This window comes from Agrilus planipennis, unplaced genomic scaffold, assembly GCF_000699045.2.
Source record: "Agrilus planipennis isolate EAB-ADULT unplaced genomic scaffold, Apla_2.0 scaffold304, whole genome shotgun sequence".
Taxonomy (NCBI): domain Eukaryota; kingdom Metazoa; phylum Arthropoda; class Insecta; order Coleoptera; family Buprestidae; genus Agrilus; species Agrilus planipennis.
This window is the reverse complement of record NW_020439041.1, coordinates 74,106-95,173: the sequence shown is the minus strand read 5'-3', so window position 1 is coordinate 95,173 and position 21,068 is coordinate 74,106. Positions and strand designations below refer to the sequence as shown.

Genomic DNA, 21,068 nt, shown 5'->3' with positions numbered 1-21,068 from the left:
TCTTTTAGATTTACTTAAATAAAGATTAACAAAACATTTCTTAATACAAANGTTTTTATGAACGAATTTCCGGAAAAATTCGTTTGTTGGGATTGCGCCCAAAAAGCAGAAGGCATCCAACCTACCAACGTCACGATGACTGCTCTAGGGAAAGAGCAACATGAAAAAATTGCTATCAGATTGTAAGTTAAAAATTTAAAAGTTAAAAAAGAAGTTGGGCTCTTACTTCCTCATTACCTTTTCAGCCTTATTATATTTTGTATTTTGGAAAGTAAATCCTACCCAGAAGCGATTATAAATAAGTTATCCAAAGATAAGCGCAAAGGCGTGGTTTATTTTTTGGAAGAGAACAGATACATTACTTTTCGTAGAAATATTAAAAAGTAAGTTCATTGATTAGTTATTTTTAACGTTCAGTATATTACTATTAATTAATAATCATAGATAATACAACAAAAATAAAACTGCATTTAAAATATTTCTCTTAAAGAGATAGTCATACGTATTAGAAGGATTCAAATTTCTGCCATTTATTGATAAGAATCAGCAAATTCTAAATAGAAAAGCATAGAAAACTTAAATATTATTCTAATGTTTTCTTTTAATGATCGTTTTTAGACCAATTGTGGATTTTAATGCTCTCAGAGAATATGTTGATAGTATTAAAAACGCTTTTGAGGAAGACACTTCAAGACTTCCTGAATCTGAAGAGCCTGTCCCTAAAAGAAGTAGGACAAATTAAGAAGTTATTACAAAGGAATATCATTTACTTATACGTTCAAATACATTCATAGTTTATTTATTTTTCTTGTTAATCGTAAGAGTTAAATTACTACATTAAATAAGTGTTAATCCTTAATAATGTATTGTATAGGCATCTAAGGGTGACTTAACACACTGTTCAACTTGTTATTTCGATTTAAATTGTTAATATATATTGTTAAATAAGTTTATGTTCCAGTTATAAAAATAGTTATCAGTTTTGTGTTCTCTTTATGCTAAAAATAAATTTTTAAAGTTTACAATTCTCTTTTGTGATTTTTATCCCACCGGAAACAAGAAAAGTAACATATAAATTATATGTAGTAGCTACCCATTTTAAACTATATTCATTAAAAAAGAGTGCGGGTTAACCGACCAGACAGTCCACACATGCTTGTCTAAAAAGCGCAGAAATAAAGAGCAATTCGCGAGTATCGTCTATATAAAAAGTCGTAAGTTGTGACTATAAAGACATAAAATTGTAATGAACTCTTTGAAACATCTCCAATAAAAGTTACAACAGCTTTATATGGTTTAATTATTTTTTTATGTACTTTTTAAATTTTTCTTGAGATAAAGTTAGGCAACTTTTTTTACACAGTTGTACAGCTGCATGCTCGCCCCACCATAATAAGTAATTCTTTAACATATAAAGTTTCTTTTTACTATTTATTTAAACAAAACCCTATACTTTGAATTAACTGACTACATTACTATTTTTTTAGTTTAATTTTTGATGCAAGTACGTATTAAGTCCAATACAAAAATAAAAATATAAAGACTTTTTAGAACACCTACTTTTAAATATGTGTTACAAATAAATATTACAGTAAATATTTCTTCAAATCGATACAGTTATGGTAATTATTTGTCACATGCTAATTGTAACAGTTTTTAAGACATTTAACATAAATGTGCGAAGAACTTGTGGACAGTGTTTGTCTCTTTAATTATGTTGCTGGGAAGAGTATCAAAAACTTGTACATTACTAAACTGAGTAGTCCTTTAGAATGAAGGTTCTCGTGGGTTCAGTGGTGGTAATTGCAGTTTTCATATTTAAAGTTACTTATAGCGAAACTCGATATTCTAAAACATTGTATGATCCTTGGAATGAGTACTCTTTAGCAAAAAGAAGCGACCAACTTGATATATGGCACGATCAAGTTGAAAGAAATAGTCGATGTAAGCGAAAAAATTTTTAATTAATCGGCATTAAAACAGTTTATTTACGTTAATAATGTTTCCTGTTATAAAGTTAGAGTTAGTATAATCATTGTCAGTATTGTTTCAATCCATCAATTCTTTGTTTTTACCAATCCAAAACTTTTTCTGTTTAGTTTTTGGCATAGGCATAGTTCGTTTCGAAAATTCCATTTGTGCTGCGTCAGATGGGCTAAATGGCACTTGTTATACTCGAAGGCAATGTACAAATATAAATGGGGTGGCATCAGGGAGATGCGCTTCCAATATAGGAGTTTGTTGCGTTGGTACGCAATTATTATTTGGTGTAATTAATGACTTTATATTACTTTTCCCCTTTTAGTTTTTGCAACTTGCGGGGATACAGCTTTATATAATAATACTTATTTTGTTAGTCCAAATTATCCCAACACTTTTGACACTGCAACATCGTGCACCCTTACGATAAGGAAGTGCAATGCGGGAATATGCCAAGTAAGCTCTTTAGTTATAGGAGATAAATAAATAAATACAGGAGAAACGACTCAATTGCAACAATTTAAGTCTAACAATATTTATTGACTGTCCCCTAACAGTTTATTTACGTTTTCTTTTTTAACTCATGGCATAGATAATATATTTTTATACCGTATGATTTTGGGCTTGGGTTTTAATTCTAAATTCTTTTCAGATTCGTATAGATTTGTTATCGTTTTCTTTAGCGCAACCGGATGGTAATGGGTATTGTATTTTTGATGCAATGTATGTTCTTGGGGGCGCTTCAACAGTACCAGTTATATGTGGTGAAAATAGCGGTCAACACCTTTATGTCGATTTTAATGGAGACAACGACATACAAATAGTGATCAGTACTACGTCAGCTTTGTCACAAGCCCGAAATTGGTTTTTGAGAATTGCGCAAATCGAATGCAACAACCCTTCCAGAGGTATCTGGCAAAAATTTCGAAAAAAATTAACATTAGTTAAAGATTCTTTTCTTGTTTAAAGTCCCTTGGGTTATTGTAATTTTTTTTTGGGCATTCATAGTAGTAATCATCATCATAAGGTCATCATCCATAAGACATACTCCACTTAATTTTTCCTATCCTGAGCCAACCTTCGCATTTATCAAGAATTCGAGAAACCCACATCTCCAACTCTTAACCCACGTTTCTACCTCAAAGTATCCTACCAACATATCTCTCCTACTTCTTATTAACTTCTATAAAGTTCTTTAATTTTATTTTAGCTCCTAGTGGTTGTCTCATGTACTATACCGCACTGACTGGTACAGTACGAAGTTTTAATTATGGTTCCACTGTGAGCAGTGCCATTTTGAATTTTAACGGTACCAATTTTCCTGGCACTCGAGAATTGGCAAATTTAAATTATGGCGTTTGTATTCAAATGGTACCGGGGTATTGTGCCATTCAATGGTCCCAAAGTGCCGGAGATCCTTATTCTTTTTCCGTTTCCGGTGATACCGTTGGTCTTTCTGTTGATCCTGGTTTGCCAACGGGGGCATTGATTAATGGCGCTTGTTTAGATGACTTTGTGGTCATACCAAATCCATTCTACCCCAATGGAACTGCGGTGGGGTCCGATCGATTTTGTGGTAATCAGTTTAATACAGTGACCAGTGAGTATAATATACTTTTAAGCCTTCAAGAATTGTGATAAGAAAATACCGTTCATACATAATTAATTTCGTTTTTCAGCTGGATCGAAACCGTTCGTTTTAACGGTCGTTACAAATTCTACTCAAATTAATATGACAACAGACATTACAATGCAAAATGTGGGAAATAGGGGGTTTTCTTTAATGTATAATCAGTTATCTTGCGGTACAACATTAGTAAATAATCCTTTAATTGTAGGATAAATACAGTTATTATTACTTCGATGTGCGTGTTTTAATTAATATTATCCTTCTGCATTACTTATTGAAAAAAATATTTTTGAGATTTTTGTGCTGCAATCAAATAACACCCTGTATGTTAAAAATTCAAAAATAATATGTTAATAAACTTATTCCACCAATGAGAATGCAAATAAGAACGGACTAACCGTTGTTGCCAAAACTAACACAATACTGTCAAATTAAACATATTCTATTATCCATTTTCAGATATGTTTTGCAAAATGTGTTGCTTAAATATCTTAAACATTTCCTATATNAAACTTTGATAGTAGTTAGATATCCTTATGCCTTCAAAAATTGCTCACCATAATTGCAGACTTTTATTAATTATTACAAACGGTTTTGTAATCAGTACAGACTCAAAAATATGCTAGATTAACAGCTGAATTTTTCTACATCTATATCTAAATATTTCTCAAAACTCTTCGTCAATTTAATACTATTAAATGTTAGTTCTTTTAACAATTTTACGCAAAGAAAATTGTAGAAAGCTAATTTAATATGGTATATAGGCAACCCAACATACACCAAATATTACAACTCTAATAACCTAAGTATATCGACAGTCAGAAAACATCTATTTTACGAAAACAAGCCAATACTATCCTCGAATAAACCACAAAATATTACAAAGAATTAATTCATTATTTAATAATATTTTTAAAGGCAAATTGAGAAATTCATTTGAAGACCCTCATACTTTTTATTACAAAGGCTATAATTCAGCTATAATTTATGATTCATTGTAGGCGTTTGATGGATGTAAATTGTACTTTTTATGAGTCTGTTTTTAATTTTTTTATAAACTAATTAGTTATTGTGAACTCGAAACTGTTAGCACCATTGCTTTGAGTGGTCGAAGTTCACTTTTGTGAATAATTTGTTTAATCACTTTCTTTGTGTTAAAAATTGTTTGAAAAATTAAATTTAAAGGAATTGTCTGTAAATAGCTATGCAACACATCGTACACTTCAGCATAAGAAATTGCTGATCTAACTACCCAATACTACTTTAAAATTTAAACCATAATTTTTATTATTTTAATAGGATGTTGCAAAACGTACAGATCTTCGTCATCTGGACATTTGTTCAGTAGACCCTCCGGGATGTACCGATATCGACGACGCCTTGCACTGTAGAGAAATCGAGGGCGGGATGTTAGAAGTGGGCGTACACATAGCCGACGTTTCGCATTTTATCCGGCCTGGATCCGCACTGGATGTCGAAGCTGCTAGCAGGGCTACCACTGTTTATTTAGTTGACAAAAGAATTGATATGGTAAGTTTATATGTGATTATTTTTTGCGAATTGTTTAAAAGTATTTGCAATATATATTAACAAATTTTAGTAAATATATAATTTTTTGAAAAGGTTCCAGCATTATTAAGTTCCAATTTATGTTCTCTTCGTGGAGGAGAAGACCGTTTTGCATTCTCTTGCGTCTGGGAAATGGATAAAAATGCAAATATTCTTAAGACAAGGAAGCAATTCTGCGGCAACTATGTTGAATTTGTTCATTCTATGATTGCTGCTTTTACATTCTAACCTACGATTTTAACCATAGATAATCATAACCCTAAATGTTTGTGTGAATAACAGTTTTTATTTAGTTATTAGACAATATTTAAATAACGAATAAAACAGTGTTTTGTGAGGCATCTAATTTTTCTTAAAAAACTGTACAATGTTCACAACTAAAGTTTTCATTAGGAAAAATAAAATTGGAAACTTTCTGAAGGTACTGTTCATGAAGCACTTTCTTAACTGAAATAATTAAGTTAAAACGTTTCAGAATATAAGGGAACACTATTTAAGAGACGATTTATTTTGTGGCTTTACTAGCTGTAATGTATGTAAACCAGAAGACACTGCTCTTTCGTCTAATATTGAAAATAAAAGTGGTTTATTTAATTACCCACATTATCTAATACTAGATACAAATATTATACTAGATCAAGTAATTTTCTGCCTTATTTAGAGCTTTAACAATTGTGTTTGCTATATTAAAATATTTTTCAGATGGATATTTTAGAGGAAGATGTTATATGTAATGTTATTATTTTACATACTGTTCTTAAAGAAGTAAAACATAGGAGTTTGGCAATTTATAAACGATTAAATGCCGTTATAGATAATCCAAATAGACATTTTTTTGTTTTTATAAATGACCATCACAGGTAAGTTTTTAAAATTCATTTATATGTAAACTTCATTTAGTTATAACAACTTGTGTAACATTTTTAGAGAATGTTATGTTCCTCAAGAAGATACTGAACTAATAAATGATTACAATGACCGCTGCATACGAACAGCATGCTTGTGGTACATAAATCATATACCAGATGCAAAATTTGTGTTCATTACAGATGATGCTAGAAACAGAGCACTTGCTGAAGAAGAAAATATAACTACATGTTCTAGTAGGGCAAGCAAAATATGCATGATTAATGTTGTTTATTTATGATCTGATGTATGTTTTAGTTGAGCAATATGTAAGAAGCATTAAAGAAAACAACCTTTTAGAAGACAAATTAGCAAAAAGAGATTATCATGTTGAATCTGATACTCAAGACTTATTCCCAGCCCATTTAACAGTTACACAGGTTCAAGAGGGCATCAAGGAAGGACGATTACATCAAGGGACCTATAGAGCTTCTACTTCCAACTTTTTAGAAGGCTTTGTTAGTGTGGATGGTTACGAAGATGCTGTAAGTAGTTTGATTTATTTTCTGCCTGCAGAAATAAGAGTAAGAAGAGAAATCCCTATAGATATTAATATTTGTTTTTACAGATACTGGTGCAAGGTCGTTCAGGTCAAAATAGGGCTATTGATGGTGATTTGGTTGCCGTGGAAATTTTCAAAGAACAAGACTGGATTGCTCCAAGTGAGATTATTTTAGAGGATGAAAGTAGAGTCGATACTGCGGTAGAAGAAGTTTTATTGAAAGAAAATGAGTTGAAGGAGTACAGTACAGGGAAGAAGAAAAAAGAGAAAGCTAAACCAACAGGATGTGTCGTGGGAATAATCAGAAGAAAGTGGCGACCATTTTGTGGGATTCTACAACAGGATGCTCCTGAAGGTGCCCTATATCATCTCTTTGTTCCTGCTGATAAGAAATTTCCCAAAATACGAATAGAAACGAGACAAGCAGAATTCCTAAAGACCCAGAAAATTGTGGTGGTAATCGATGATTGGCCTAGGTATTCTAGGTATCCTGCAGTAAGTAGCAATTTCTTTTTAGAGAAGGAACCCTTTTTATGAAACCTACAATGTAAATGTAGAATTATAATAATTAATGTTTTATTTAAAATTCAGGGCCATTTTGTGAGAGCATTGGGCAAGATTGGGGATCAAGCTACAGAAAACGAAGTTGTGCTATTAGAACATGACGTACCACATAGCAAATTTTCAGAAGAAGTCTTAAGTTGTCTCCCAAAGTTACCGTGGATTATAACCGAAGAGGTTTGTAGTATGTAAATTGTACTTTTTATGAGTCTGTTTTTAATTTTTTTATAAACTAATTAGTTATTGTGAACTCGAAACTGTTAGCACCATTGCTTTGAGTGGTCGAAGTTCACTTTTGTGAATAATTTGTTTAATCACTTTCTTTGTGTTAAAAATTGTTTGAAAAATTAAATTTAAAGGAATTGTCTGTAAATAGCTATGCAACACATCGTACACTTCAGCATAAGAAATTGCTGATCTAACTACCCAATACTACTTTAAAATTTAAACCATAATTTTTATTATTTTAATAGGATGTTGCAAAACGTACAGATCTTCGTCATCTGGACATTTGTTCAGTAGACCCTCCGGGATGTACCGATATCGACGACGCCTTGCACTGTAGAGAAATCGAGGGCGGGATGTTAGAAGTGGGCGTACACATAGCCGACGTTTCGCATTTTATCCGGCCTGGATCCGCACTGGATGTCGAAGCTGCTAGCAGGGCTACCACTGTTTATTTAGTTGACAAAAGAATTGATATGGTAAGTTTATATGTGATTATTTTTTGCGAATTGTTTAAAAGTATTTGCAATATATATTAACAAATTTTAGTAAATATATAATTTTTTGAAAAGGTTCCAGCATTATTAAGTTCCAATTTATGTTCTCTTCGTGGAGGAGAAGACCGTTTTGCATTCTCTTGCGTCTGGGAAATGGATAAAAATGCAAATATTCTTAAGACAAAATTTCACAAAAGTATCATTCGATCAAGAAAAGCGATGACTTATGAAGAAGCTCAATTAACTATAGACGATAAATCTAGGAACGATTCAATAGCCCAATCTCTACGAAATTTAAATAATTTGGCAAAAATTTTGAAACAAAGACGTTTAGAGAAGGGGTAAACAAACGTTGCTTTTTCTAGATTTATAGATAATTTTGCTGTTGTTGTTATTGTAGAGCGTTAGTGCTTGCTTCTCCTGAAGTGAAAATTAGAATGGACTCGGAAACAATGGACCCAATTGATGTGGAAGTGAAAAAGTTGTTTGAAACCAATTCTATGGTAGAAGAATTCATGTTATTGGCAAATATAAGTACTGCTGAGAAGACTTTAAAAGACTTTCCTGATTGTGCTATGCTTAGAAGACATCCTGAACCTCCCAAAATAAATTATGAGCCACTTGTTAAAGCTGGGAAACATTTGGTAAGTTTTCCCATTGATATAAAATGTGTACTAGTTTAGGCTTTTGCTTTTTATTTGTATTTGAATTCGATATATCATTTTAGTAATGTAATGATAAAATATATCTTTAAGGGTTTCGAAATAAAAACAGGCTCAAACAAAGAATTGGCAATTTCTATGGACAATGCAGTCAAAGAGGACAATCCGTATATGAACACAATGTTGAGGATTCTGGCGACACGTTGTATGATGCAAGCTGTTTATTTCGCAAGTGGCATGTTCCAAAAAGAGGATTATTACCATTACGGTCTTGCTGTGCCCCTTTATACGCATTTCACGTCACCTATAAGACGTTATGCGGACATAATCGTGCATCGACTACTGGCCGTGTCCATAGGTGCTGATGTGACTTATCCTGATCTCCTGGACAAGCACAAGACGAGTGATTTGTGCCAAAATCTGAATTACAGGAATCGCATGGCGCAACTTGCAGGGAGGGCTTCTGTGGCTTTCAATACTCACGTAAATTTCTTGTCTTGTTTTTTCTTAATAATTCTCTCCCCCTTTCTCAGGGAGTTTTTGTGTAATATAGAATTAAATGTGATGTCTAATGTTCGTTTTTCTTTTTATGTTACAGTTATTCTTTAGAGGGAAACTTCAGGATGAAGAGGCTTACATTCTATCTGTACGAAAGAATGCCTTACAGATCCTTATACCCAGGTATGGCTTGGAAAGTACTCTTTACTTATCCCAAAAGGGTAAAAAGTCCATATTTGAATACAATGAAGAGGTAAATTGCAGATGTGTATTTCATGTTCTTAGTTTTGTACCGTTATTTTTATTTTCCAGGATCAGACTCAAAAGTATGAGGATGTCGTCTTTCATGCCTTTGATCCTGTCATTGTGAGACTTGCACTGGATTCAAATAACATCCAACGTGAAAAGCTTGTCCTCCAATTGGTGTTTCCTGTTGTTAAAGGTTTCAGCATTCCACCATTGAACGAAGAACACAAGAGGAAGGTCGAAACAGATCAAAAGAAGACAAAAGCAAAAAAATCGAAGAAGAAATGAAAAAAATTGAATGTGAAAAAATGAAATAAACTTCCATTTGGGAATGCAATGTATGAAAATGTGTATATAATAATCATTTTTGTAAAGATTTTGGTTTCTTTTTTTATCAGTAAGATAAATTTCATTTACTATTCCTTGAATATCCCAAAAAAATAATAAACTTTGATAGTAGTTAGATATCCTTATGCCTTCAAAAATTGCTCACCATAATTGCAGACTTTTATTAATTATTACAAACGGTTTTGTAATCAGTACAGACTCAAAAATATGCTAGATTAACAGCTGAATTTTTCTACATCTATATCTAAATATTTCTCAAAACTCTTCGTCAATTTAATACTATTAAATGTTAGTTCTTTTAACAATTTTACGCAAAGAAAATTGTAGAAAGCTAATTTAATATGGTATATAGGCAACCCAACATACACCAAATATTACAACTCTAATAACCTAAGTATATCGACAGTCAGAAAACATCTATTTTACGAAAACAAGCCAATACTATCCTCGAATAAACCACAAAATATTACAAAGAATTAATTCATTATTTAATAATATTTTTAAAGGCNCGTTTTCCCTCACAAAAATAAACCAAAACTATCTTAGAACAAACCACAAAATGCATGAAAAAATAATTAATTTAATAGTATAATTTTTAGCAATGCAATGTAAAATTTAGTCGAAAATCCTTATACATTTTTATTTGGATGTTCCAAAAACATATTTAGTTATCGATTGAGAATAGTAACTTAGTTTTCATCATAAACTATTCTCTTAATGCAAAAAATAAGACGTTCATGATAAAATGAATAAACATTACTGATAACTGCTGAAAAATCGTTAAAAATTTTGGTGGAGGCGCCGGGATAATTTAAAATAAAATCTATAATTGAGCTATAATTTCGATTTCAATGCAGTAGTTTGATGAATTTTCATCATTTAATTATGTGTTTGCAATGTAGGTGCAATTAGGGAAGCTAATTTATGTAGTTTTTTACAATAAATTGAACCAGAAATTATAATATGATATATAGGCAACCCAACATTACTCAAAAATCGCAACCCTAATCGCCGACTATGGATAAAGTTCGATAACGTTTTTCGTCAGGAAAATAAACCAAAACTATCCTCTAACTAACCACAAAATGCTATGAAGAAATAGTTGATTCAACAGTAATACTTTTAAAGTCATATTGTAAAATTTGGTTGAAAGTCTTTATACATTTTTATTTGGAGGTTCTAAAAACATATTTAGTTATCGATTGAGAATAGTAACTTAGTTTTCATCATAAACTATTCTCTTAATGCAAAAAATAAGACGTTCATGATAAAATGAATAAACATTACTGATAACTGCTGAAAAATCGTTAAAAATTTTGGTGGAGGCGCCGGGATAATTTAAAATAAAATCTATAATTGAGCTATAATTTCGATTTCAATGCAGTAGTTTGATGAATTTTCATCATTTAATTATGTGTTTGCAATGTAGGTGCAATTAGGGAAGCTAATTTATGTAGTTTTTTACAATAAATTGAACCAGAAATTATAATATGATATATAGGCAACCCAACATTACTCAAAAATCGCAACCCTAATCGCCGACTATGGATAAAGTTCGATAACGTTTTTCGTCAGGAAAATAAACCAAAACTATCCTCTAACTAACCACAAAATGCTATGAAGAAATAGTTGATTCAACAGTAATACTTTTAAAGTCATATTGTAAAATTTGGTTGAAAGTCTTTATACATTTTTATTTGGAGGTTCTAAAAACATATTTAGTTATCGATTGAGAATAGTAACTTAGTTTTCATCATAAACTATTCTCTTAATGCAAAAAATAAGACGTTCATGATAAAATGAATAAACATTACTGATAACTGCTGAAAAATCGTTAAAAATTTTGGTGGAGGCGCCGGGATAATTTAAAATAAAATCTATAATTGAGCTATAATNCCCGAGAGATAAAATAATACAGCACGAGCCTCATCGCGATTTACAACTAGACTGTTGTGTCGAGGAACAAACATTAGGCTTCCCTTCTCTTTATCCTTATTTACTTATCAGTTGAAATAAAACATTGCATCGTATAAATAAAAAACTCATTAAACAGAGAAAAGAATTATAACAAAATTTTAAACGGTCACATTATTGTGTATGTGTTTTTTAAAACATAAAAATAAAATTAAAATATCAAAAGTAAACGTAAAGAAGTCAGTAGTCTATAAATTAGACTATTTTACATTGGGCAAACTGGGCGATCATTCGGTAAACGAATTAATGAACATATTACGGCATTTAAACAGAAGACGATTCTATCGGGTTGTTCGGAAAGTCATTTCGTTTTTTCCCGACAGAGGATTTAATTGTATTCTTTTACACCCAACTTCACATTTAAGCCGTATAATTTTTATATGCTTTGAGAGCTCATATAGCAAGGCTTGTGTGTGAAAAATTCCAATTAATTCTACGCAGTAGTTTTTGGTTGGTGCCCTTTTAAATATGGAGAGCGATAAGCAGCATTTTCGACATATCTTACTGTTTTACTACAGAAAGGGTAAAAATGCTGTTCAAGCCAGAAAGAAATTGACTGATGTGTATGGAGAAGGTGTGTTGACAGTACGTCAGTGCCAGAACTGGTTCGCTAAATTTCGATCCGGCAATTTTGATGTCGAAGATACACCACGTTCGGGAAGGCCGGTTGAAGCTGATAAAGACGCGATAAAGGCATTAGTTGATGTGAACCGGCGAATAACAACACGTGAGATCGGATTGAGGTTAAATTTATCAAATTCAACAGTTTATGACCACTTGAAAGGCCTGGGATTATCCTCGAAGCTCGATGTAATGGTTCCCCATGTTCTCACAGAGAGAAATCTGTGTCGCCGCATTCACGTGTGCGATTCGCTTCTCAAACGTCACGAAAATGATCCGTTTTTGAAGCGCATGGTGATGATGTCTGTTTGGTGGGATTTTAAAGGAATCGTTTTTTTTTTGAGCTTTTATCGGATAACACAACGATTAATTCGGAAGTCTACTGTCATCAGGTGGACAAACTGAATGATGCAGTTCAACAGAAAAGGTCAGAACTAATCAACAGGAAAGGTGTAGTGTTTCACCAAGACAACGCGAGACCTCACACAAGTTTGGTCACTCGCCAAAAGCTTTTACAGCTTGAATGGGATACAATGCTACACCCACCATATTCTCCAGAGCTGGCACCATCGGATTATTATTTGTTCCGGTTACTCCAAAATTTTTTAGACGGTAAAACCTTCACCTCAAATGAGGAGGTCAAAAACCTCCTCGATCAGTTTTTTGCCAGCAAAGATCAAAAATTTTATGCGCGTGGAATTATGCTACTACCAGAAAGATGGCAAAAGATGTTGGACCAGAACGGTCAATATATAATTTAATAAAGTATTTGTTTGTTATACGAAAACTGTCTTTCATTTCCACAAAAAAAAAAAACGAAATAACTTTCCGAACAACCTTATACTATTAGCCAAAATTCCCTTGCAAAATATGACAATTAACAAATTATTATAGGTAACACACATAGAGACACAAAACACAGACACACACTGACACAGACACACACAGAAACACACATACACACATGAAGCCTGAAGTTCAAAAGTTTTTCACACTTACCTTTGATGCCACATTGCTACTGAAGTTTTCCTTACTTACCGTTAGATGCCGTTTACGCCAAAGTTACATCTATATTACTTACCGTCAGCTGGCACACCAGCAGCTGCTTTAAATAACTGATCTTCTTAAGTAATATTTTAAATTTGTTGATGTCAGTTATATATTAAGATTATTTAATAAAACAAAACTACTTCGGTTTATCGTTGCAAAAAGGTAAAAAAATATAATAAGTAAAAAATAATTTATTTACATTGTAAAGCTAAAGGACTAACGAGGTTTGTACTGACGATAAGAAAACGTAAAGAACATTGTTATAAATAATAATATTTCATCATCGTTTACAACAGAGTGCAAAAATTTTTAAAATAATATTATCTTCCTCTCGTATATTTCTCTTACTTGCACGTCGTTGCTTTCTTTTACTTTACAACGATTCAACTAGTTTTGGCACTTCGTTCAACAATTACATAAAATTATTTAACAATAAAACAGGCCATAAAGGTGAATATTATTTACAGGAAAACATAGTAATATACCATGTTCTAATTTCGCTACTTACGATTATTAGTGTTAATTGAAACAAAAATAATTATCCAAAGATAAATAACTTTCTAAACTACCAAAAAATATTATTATTCAAACCTGCCAACCACAGTCTTGACCCAACCTTTGGAAGTCGTCATCGGTTTGCAGTGAATTTCGCTTTTCAATGACACGGGTTCGCTCCTGCTTCTCACCACAGACACATTTTCTTTCGACGATGGTGAATTTGATCCAACCGTGGTGGTACTATTGTTCAAGAGTCTGCTGGGTTTGCTGGGTATGGGAGGTGGTGCTTTGGTCGGACGTTTCATATTACTTCGTTTTTCTTTTAATGGGGGCGGATTTTCGGAACATACTTCACCTTGACTTTTCTCTACTCCTTTGGTGGTCGTAACGGTTGTTTCATAATTTATTTTGACCATCGTTCCCGCCTTATCTTCATTCTGGACGTTTCGGTTTTGCATTATGTACTCTTCACTCAGTCGTTGTTCCATGAGAGACTCGTAGAAGCTGTCGAAATTTTGGCTTGTTATTTTCAGGTTATCCGAACTCCTCGAACCCTCAAGACTAGATTTAAGATCGTTCAAAGCATTTACGTCTGTGTCGGTTTTCGGTTGATCGGAATATCGTTGCTTGGTTAGACCCTTTGGTTTTTCTTCAGAGGGTGACGTTGGCGAGTCCAAAGAGTTCAACGTTTTCGTCGAGGAAAATAGACGAACTGGTTCGACGTAATCGGGATGGGCTATTTTGGCTCCCATGCTTTCTGATCCTTGCTTGTAAGACAGAACTTTGCTCTTGTACTTTTGCTTTTGTTCCTCGTGTAACATGGCACGGAATCTTTGAACGAGACTGGAACGGATGACGCTCTTCCTGTAGATTTTATGCTCTGGGTGATTGTTGTCTTCATCTAGACCCAACAGGATGGTCCTGTAAACAACAAAATCATTTTAGGAATAACATGAAAGATAATCGACAAATGGAAAACTTACTTTTCTTGACGTTCGTCTGTGTTTGTTTCTGACTTCATTTTGAAAGATAAACATCCTGTCAACTTTTGTCCATCTTTTTTGAATGCGTCATCTTTTTCTTGTTGATTCAGTTGAAAATCTCGAGGTAAAGAATCAGCCTTGTTGGGCAGTTCCGTTTCTTCTGGTGGCCAAACGTCTGGACTTTCTGGATCTTTTCCTTTCTTCTGTTTGCTTAGCACTCGTTGAAATTCTTGATTTTGCATGAGTAAATCAGACACCACCCGCTCGAGAGTGTTAGTGGCCACTTCAGTCTCGTCGATATCTTCAAGAACGCTGACTTCTTGTAAATTGTCTTCGTTACTATTGTCACCTAGAGGCGTAATATGGTCTTTGTCTTCTTCAGTCTTATCGTTGCTAACGTTCAGGCTTTCCATCGACTCGCCCACGTTTTCGGAGTCAGAAAAGTCGGTGTAGAACTTGGCAGTTTGGTCTTTGACTTTTTTAAGTTTTGTAATACGTTTCGGCAGGGTTTTGGTCGTGTATTGGTTGATTATGCCGGGCTCCGATTTCCGCCTCCAATTCGGTAATGTAGGGAACGATCTCTCAGTCGATGCAGCTCTACGACTGCCCATGGAGTCGCGCGTCTTCCTGAAACGACTCCGTCGTTCTAAATACTGCGGTGCTGAATGTTGTTTGAGAGGAGGTGACCACTTTTCGTCGTCCACCACATCCGGTACGTCTTGGCCCAGTTGCATAACCAATTGACGAGCGTGGCTGGGTATCGCGGCGTTGTAGTTCTCCAGAATGGCCCTTTTCAACTGTAAAGTCCATTCTCTCTTCTGAAGGGCCGATCTGGCTCGCAACGTGCACTGTTGTCGAGGATTGTCGAATGGCAAAACATGAAAACTTAACGGTTCACCTCTTACTTGTTCTACCAACATCAAATTGGAACACTGTAAAAAAAAATAAATAACACAAGTAGGCGATTATTGCACTTCTATGCTCTCAGCTTACCATGATGTGCATTTTGTATGCCAGATAGCCGTCGGGTTTGGTCTTTGCGAGCAGTAATACTTTGTCGAATAAAAATGCGTGGCGCCTCCCCCTGGCTCCCCCAACTCGAAAAGTCCCTTCGGCAATTAGCTCCCCTAATGCAGTAAGATCGGATCCAGTCCAACCGTACAATTGAGACTGGATTTCCTGAACCCTAACGGCATGTTCGTGTTTGCGTTTCATCGTGTTAATGTGCGTCGCGACGCTGGTCATCGTCGCCAAAGCTAAATCGACCGCTGGCTTATGCGATGTTGAACATTGTTTTGATAAACGCTATAATTAAGGAAGTAATTAATAACATTACAGAAAAAGGAGATGTCGATCGCAGGATTAATTGTTGTCTTTTCTGGAACTTACCTGTAATAGTAAATGGTACTTGAGTATGCGCTGTACAGGTTTTAATAAATATGATCCTAAAGGAAGGGCATGGCCGAGTTTCATTTGCTTTTCTCGAAATAGTGCTGCTATTTTTTCATCCCTAGTTAATTCCCCTAAAACGTCCATGGTTCTTGGGTAGTGCGTGCAATATTCTGTGTAAATTGAAAAACCGGAATCGTTTTGAATAAAACAATTTGCCGTTTTTGTAGGATCGAAATTTGCTTCTTTCAACTGTTCGAGAAATTCTCTGCAAAATAGAAAACAAGAACGTCATTTAAAGCAGTAAAGTTGATAAAGTAAATGAAGAAATTATTTTTTTATAACAAAAGTAGATATTATAAATATATAATATATTTACTTACCTGTTAAACCTGTAAATCTCTTCAATGTTACTAAAGAGATCTTGTAAATGTTCTACAAGAGGACAGGATGAGTCGTTTTTCCAAGGTTTTAGGTATCCCTGCAAATAAGAATAAAATACTGACATCTACCGTCAACTGAGCAGACAACTATTAAGTAACTAAATTAATATACTTAATTGTTGATTGCGTTCGTAAAATTTAAAACTAATCGTGTATAATATGCCTTACATTTACAAAAAATTGTCATTGTTATTGTTCATGAGAGAAAAATATCAAAAACAGACCGACATCCTAGTCCGGACCTGAGCTACAGCCAATCCAATTCACGCTATTTACCACCATTTCCGTTTCGTCGTTTTCATTTTCCTGCATGTTATTAAAACAATGTTTTCTTTTGCCAATATCAATATGTAATATTTTAATGATATAACTCAGAATAAAGACATAATAGGTCTTTGAGTTTCCCCTAGTTACTATCAATTCCTTTTGACTGTTGAGGTTTTTGAGTTCATAGTAATTCTAATATTAATGACCGCTTGGTCCGCCAAGTTGAACCGAAGAAAATTAGTACTGTCGCAGCTGATCAAGCAAAGCAAAGTAAAGCAAAGGTGAAACCGGCGCATTGGTTCGGTCGTATGTAAGAGAAGAATAAATTGACATGAGGAATAACAAAACAAACTAGAAAATCCGTTAATGAATTCGACAGGAAGTTTATGTACGTGTAGGTAACACGTGTGCAGGGTTATGACTTTACAACTGCGTTTGGTGCAGAATCCAAAACAAACTTGTCGGGTAAAGACCTTTTCTTCGACCAGTTCGTTTCCTCCAATAGTTGGTGATAATTGAAAATGAAAACCAAACTGTTTCCGTACCAATGCTAGGTACATGATAGAGTAATGTTCGAAAAAATAAATATTTTTAAGAACCAACATGTATAGGCCTTACGACTGTTTTTGTACATTTCGATATTTTATCTGATTTCCTAGATGAAGTTTGTCTTTTACAAGATACGTTTATATGAACTCTTGTATAATAAAAACCGAATACCTTTTACTTTTTTAAGAATTGGACGACAAGAATACATGTACCAGAAGTAACAATTTTTGGTAACAATGTAAGACTAAGATGAAGACCAAATTTGCTCATCATTATTTGAAAGATCTTAAAGGAATCTAGAAGACTGTAAAACCTTGACGATGTTGTAGAACACTTTAAATCGCTCAAATCCTAACGCTGAAACAGGCCGCTAAACATCCGAAGTACTTTTTGGTAACGAGGTTACCAACTTCAATCAATAAAGAGACTATAAACTAAAAAACATTTGGATGTTTTATTCCCACCAGCTACTAATGTTGGTGGGCGGACAGTTCCTTTGGACTACACCTTCAAGTCAGAAGGCCATCTTCAGCCTACTTTTAAGAATCATTGGAATATGTGGAGGGTGCTGGGTGAGAAGGATGAGATGAACTAATTGAAGACAGAAGAGAGTGAAATGATTCCCTGTGGAACATGGCTGCCCAAGCGTTTGACCAGGAAACCATAGAAAATCTTGGATCACGGAAGATGCACTAGGAATCGAACCGATGCCCTCCTGAGTTCTTAAGCAATGGTCTAAACCTTTAGGTCACGCCTCTCAGTTCTAAAAACTAAAAGCAAGTTGAACATATTCATAAATCCCCGACTTATCCAGAATAGGAATTTTATGAGTAGTATTACTAAGAAGAGTTTGAAGAGAGTTCAAGTTTGAACTGTATCAAATTCGAAAACCAAGTTTATGAATAGTACCCTCAAGTAAATTAAGGCTTTTATTGCATGGTAATAAACTTGGTTTTGGTAATTCCTTTTTGAAAAGATAAAGATTTTGAAATGAGAGTCCTAAATTTTATCGTATTGACTATTTTATCAATAATATTACAACTGTGGCCATCAAGTCTACGAATAATTCCCTAGAGTCTTCGAGTAAACCTTCACTCGTATGGCATAGTAATAAACTTAGTTCTGGTGGTTTCTTTTTAAAAAGTTAAAGATTTTGAAATGAGATTCTTATTTTATCTTATTGACTAATTATCAATAATATCANATAATTAATTCAATAGTAATATTTTTAAAATTTCATCGAAAATCCTTATACAGTTTTATTCATGGTTCTAAAAACGTATTTAGTTGTCGATTGCGAATATTAACTTAATTTTTATCATAAACTATCGTTTTGATGCAAAAACTAAGACGATCATGAAAATAAACAAATAACTGTTAAAAAGTTAAATATTAACTACAAATTGTAATGTGATATATAGACAACCCAACATTAATCAAATATTAGAACCCTAACAATGTAACCATAAATAAAGTTAGGAAACGTTTTTTCTCGCGAAAATAACCCAACACAACCCTTGAACAAACCGAAAAAACAATTAATTATAAAGTAATATTTTTAAAGACATCTTATAAAATTTGGTTAAAAACCTTTAGAGATTTTTATTTGCAGCTTCTAAAAACTTATTTAGTTCCTAATTATGAATATTTACTTAATTTTTATTATAAATATTATTGTGATGCAGGAAATAGAGCATTCATGAAACTAAATATAAACACTATTAGCAATTAAGTTATTGAAAATTTTGGTGGAGGCGCCGGGAACATTGAAAACGAAGGCTGTTTTAACTGTGAGTCTAGTTTCATTGAGCTGAATTGATGAATTTGCATCTTAAAAATACATTTTAGTTATGTAGACGCAGTTAGGTAGGCTGATTTATATCTATTTTTACAATTAGAGTATAATTCGCAATATAATATATAGGCAACCCAACATACAGTACACATTACAGGTCTCAACTACAAAGAAACTTAAGAAAAGTTTTTCTCATGAAAACAACTCTTTTCGTGAAGCTCAATACTATATCCTCCTGTTTCATTTTTTTGTCTTTTTCTCTATTATATAAAAATTAATATGAGAAATAAATTACCCCCTCCTGTATCTATAACATTTAGTTATAATCATGCAGCATGATGTGGAATAAATCACGAAATACGTAGTGAGATAAACTCATTAAACATAAATTAAATGTTGGCTCACTCTTTTACCTGAAGCAACTTAAGATTCAGTTTTTCGCTAAAATCCTTGTTATTATCAAAACTATTCTATAAATTTTAAATGTATGCAAGTAAATATCTACAAAGTTGAGTAATTTAAAATTTATAGCTAATGTTAAAATTTAGTTGAGCACTGAATTATAAAACTACCAAGAATTTTTGCTATGAAACTGAAACAGTATTCAGATAACGAAGAGAAAGGCAACTTTTTTTCTGGCGTGTTGGGCAGAAAAAGCACAAAAACAACTTATAATACTCATCGTTAAGGTCAAATATAGGACAGTACGATGCATTTGTTCGTAAACTTACATTGTGTATCTAATTCACGATAAATATACGATTTTTTAAATAGAAACATACATAACGAAGACGTATTTTATTATAAATGCCTTTCATTTATATAAAAAATATAGATAATGTTGATTAAACTCGAGTGCAAAATAAACAATGTATTAAGAACTGAATAAATAACAATATTTTGTATTAAATACACACTGTTATTTTTTAATAAATAAGTCACTTTTATTTAAGAAGAAGGCAACTGATCATATTTTCATTAATTCAGTTTTTAATATTTTATTTTGTAGTTAACATTACCTATGTCCAAATTTTAAAATCAAAAAGGAAACGTGTACGTAAAAGTTATTATAGTATATTAATTAATTAATTAACAACATTAACAATGCATTTCTTGTAAATTAAAACCTTCCTTATTATTTAAGAAGCACATTTATAATAAAAAGTCTTTGTTAAACATGTATCCATTAAAAAATAAAAAAATACTTTTTATTTACCTTTCATCCTAGTTGCAAAATGTATAATGAAGTTTTAATTTTAAGACCATTGGTACACGATACATAATCCAACACACTCAATTTAAGATTGTCCCGTGTTATAACACATATTATATTTTTACACAACCACAAATGTTTTTAAAAACAAACCCGAGAGATAAAATAATACAGCACGAGCCTCATCGCGATTTACAACTAGACTGTTGTGTCGAGGAACAAACATTAGGCTTCCCTTCTCTTTATCCTTATTTACTTATCAGTTGAAATAAAACATTGCATCGTATAAATAAAAAACTCATTAAACAGAGAAAAGAATTATAACAAAATTTTAAACGGTCACATTATTGTGTATGTGTTTTTTAAAACATAAAAATAAAATTAAAATATCAAAAGTAAACGTAAACAAGTCAGTAGTCTATAAATTAGACTATTTTACATTGGGCAAACTGGGCGATCATTCGGTAAACGAATTAATGAACATATTACGGCATTTAAACAGAAGACGATTCTATCGGGTTGTTCGGAAAGTCATTTCGTTTTTTCCCGACAGAGGATTTAATTGTATTCTTTTACACCCAACTTCACATTTAAGCCGTATAATTTTTATATGCTTTGAGAGCTCATATAGCAAGGCTTGTGTGTGAAAAATTCCAATTAAT

At 32.9% G+C, this 21,068-nt stretch overlaps 4 protein-coding genes across 4 annotated transcripts in view; 2 read left to right on the top strand and 2 right to left on the bottom strand.

The window, feature by feature from the left end:
* Window positions 1–20,635, bottom strand: part of LOC108742095 — a 48,259-nt gene extending 27,624 nt beyond the window's left edge. The window contains exon 1 of the mRNA XM_025976803.1: window positions 20,410–20,635. The gene's annotated coding sequence lies outside the window, so the exon portion shown is untranslated. The remainder of the gene's footprint in view (window positions 1–20,409) is intronic.
* Window positions 58–4,072, top strand: LOC108742105. The gene is made up of 8 exons (XM_018477139.2): window positions 58–182; window positions 246–383; window positions 619–1,944; window positions 2,100–2,249; window positions 2,306–2,436; window positions 2,633–2,888; window positions 3,191–3,580; window positions 3,660–4,072. The coding sequence occupies exons 3-8, from the start codon at window positions 1,773–1,775 to the stop codon at window positions 3,821–3,823; spliced, it is 1,263 nt and encodes a 420-aa protein (XP_018332641.1). The 5' UTR covers window positions 58–182; window positions 246–383; window positions 619–1,772; the 3' UTR covers window positions 3,824–4,072.
* Window positions 5,375–9,653, top strand: LOC108742104 (exosome complex exonuclease RRP44). The gene is made up of 13 exons (XM_018477138.2): window positions 5,375–5,600; window positions 5,655–5,819; window positions 5,882–6,039; window positions 6,107–6,282; window positions 6,344–6,570; window positions 6,654–7,082; window positions 7,179–7,325; window positions 7,622–7,852; window positions 7,946–8,211; window positions 8,271–8,514; window positions 8,626–9,015; window positions 9,131–9,283; window positions 9,343–9,653. Exons 1-13 carry the CDS (start codon window positions 5,547–5,549, stop codon window positions 9,562–9,564), a joined length of 2,862 nt encoding a protein of 953 aa, XP_018332640.1. The 5' UTR covers window positions 5,375–5,546; the 3' UTR covers window positions 9,565–9,653.
* The window catches only part of LOC108742103, a 65,138-nt gene continuing 57,514 nt past the window's right edge, over window positions 13,445–21,068 (bottom strand). The window contains exons 7-10 of the mRNA XM_018477137.2: window positions 16,140–16,407; window positions 15,744–16,055; window positions 14,751–15,682; window positions 13,445–14,688 (exon numbers count right to left, since the gene is read on the bottom strand). Of these exons, the coding sequence (XP_018332639.1) occupies window positions 13,851–14,688; window positions 14,751–15,682; window positions 15,744–16,055; window positions 16,140–16,407 (2,350 nt within the window). The 3' untranslated portion in view covers window positions 13,445–13,850. The remainder of the gene's footprint in view (window positions 14,689–14,750; window positions 15,683–15,743; window positions 16,056–16,139; window positions 16,408–21,068) is intronic.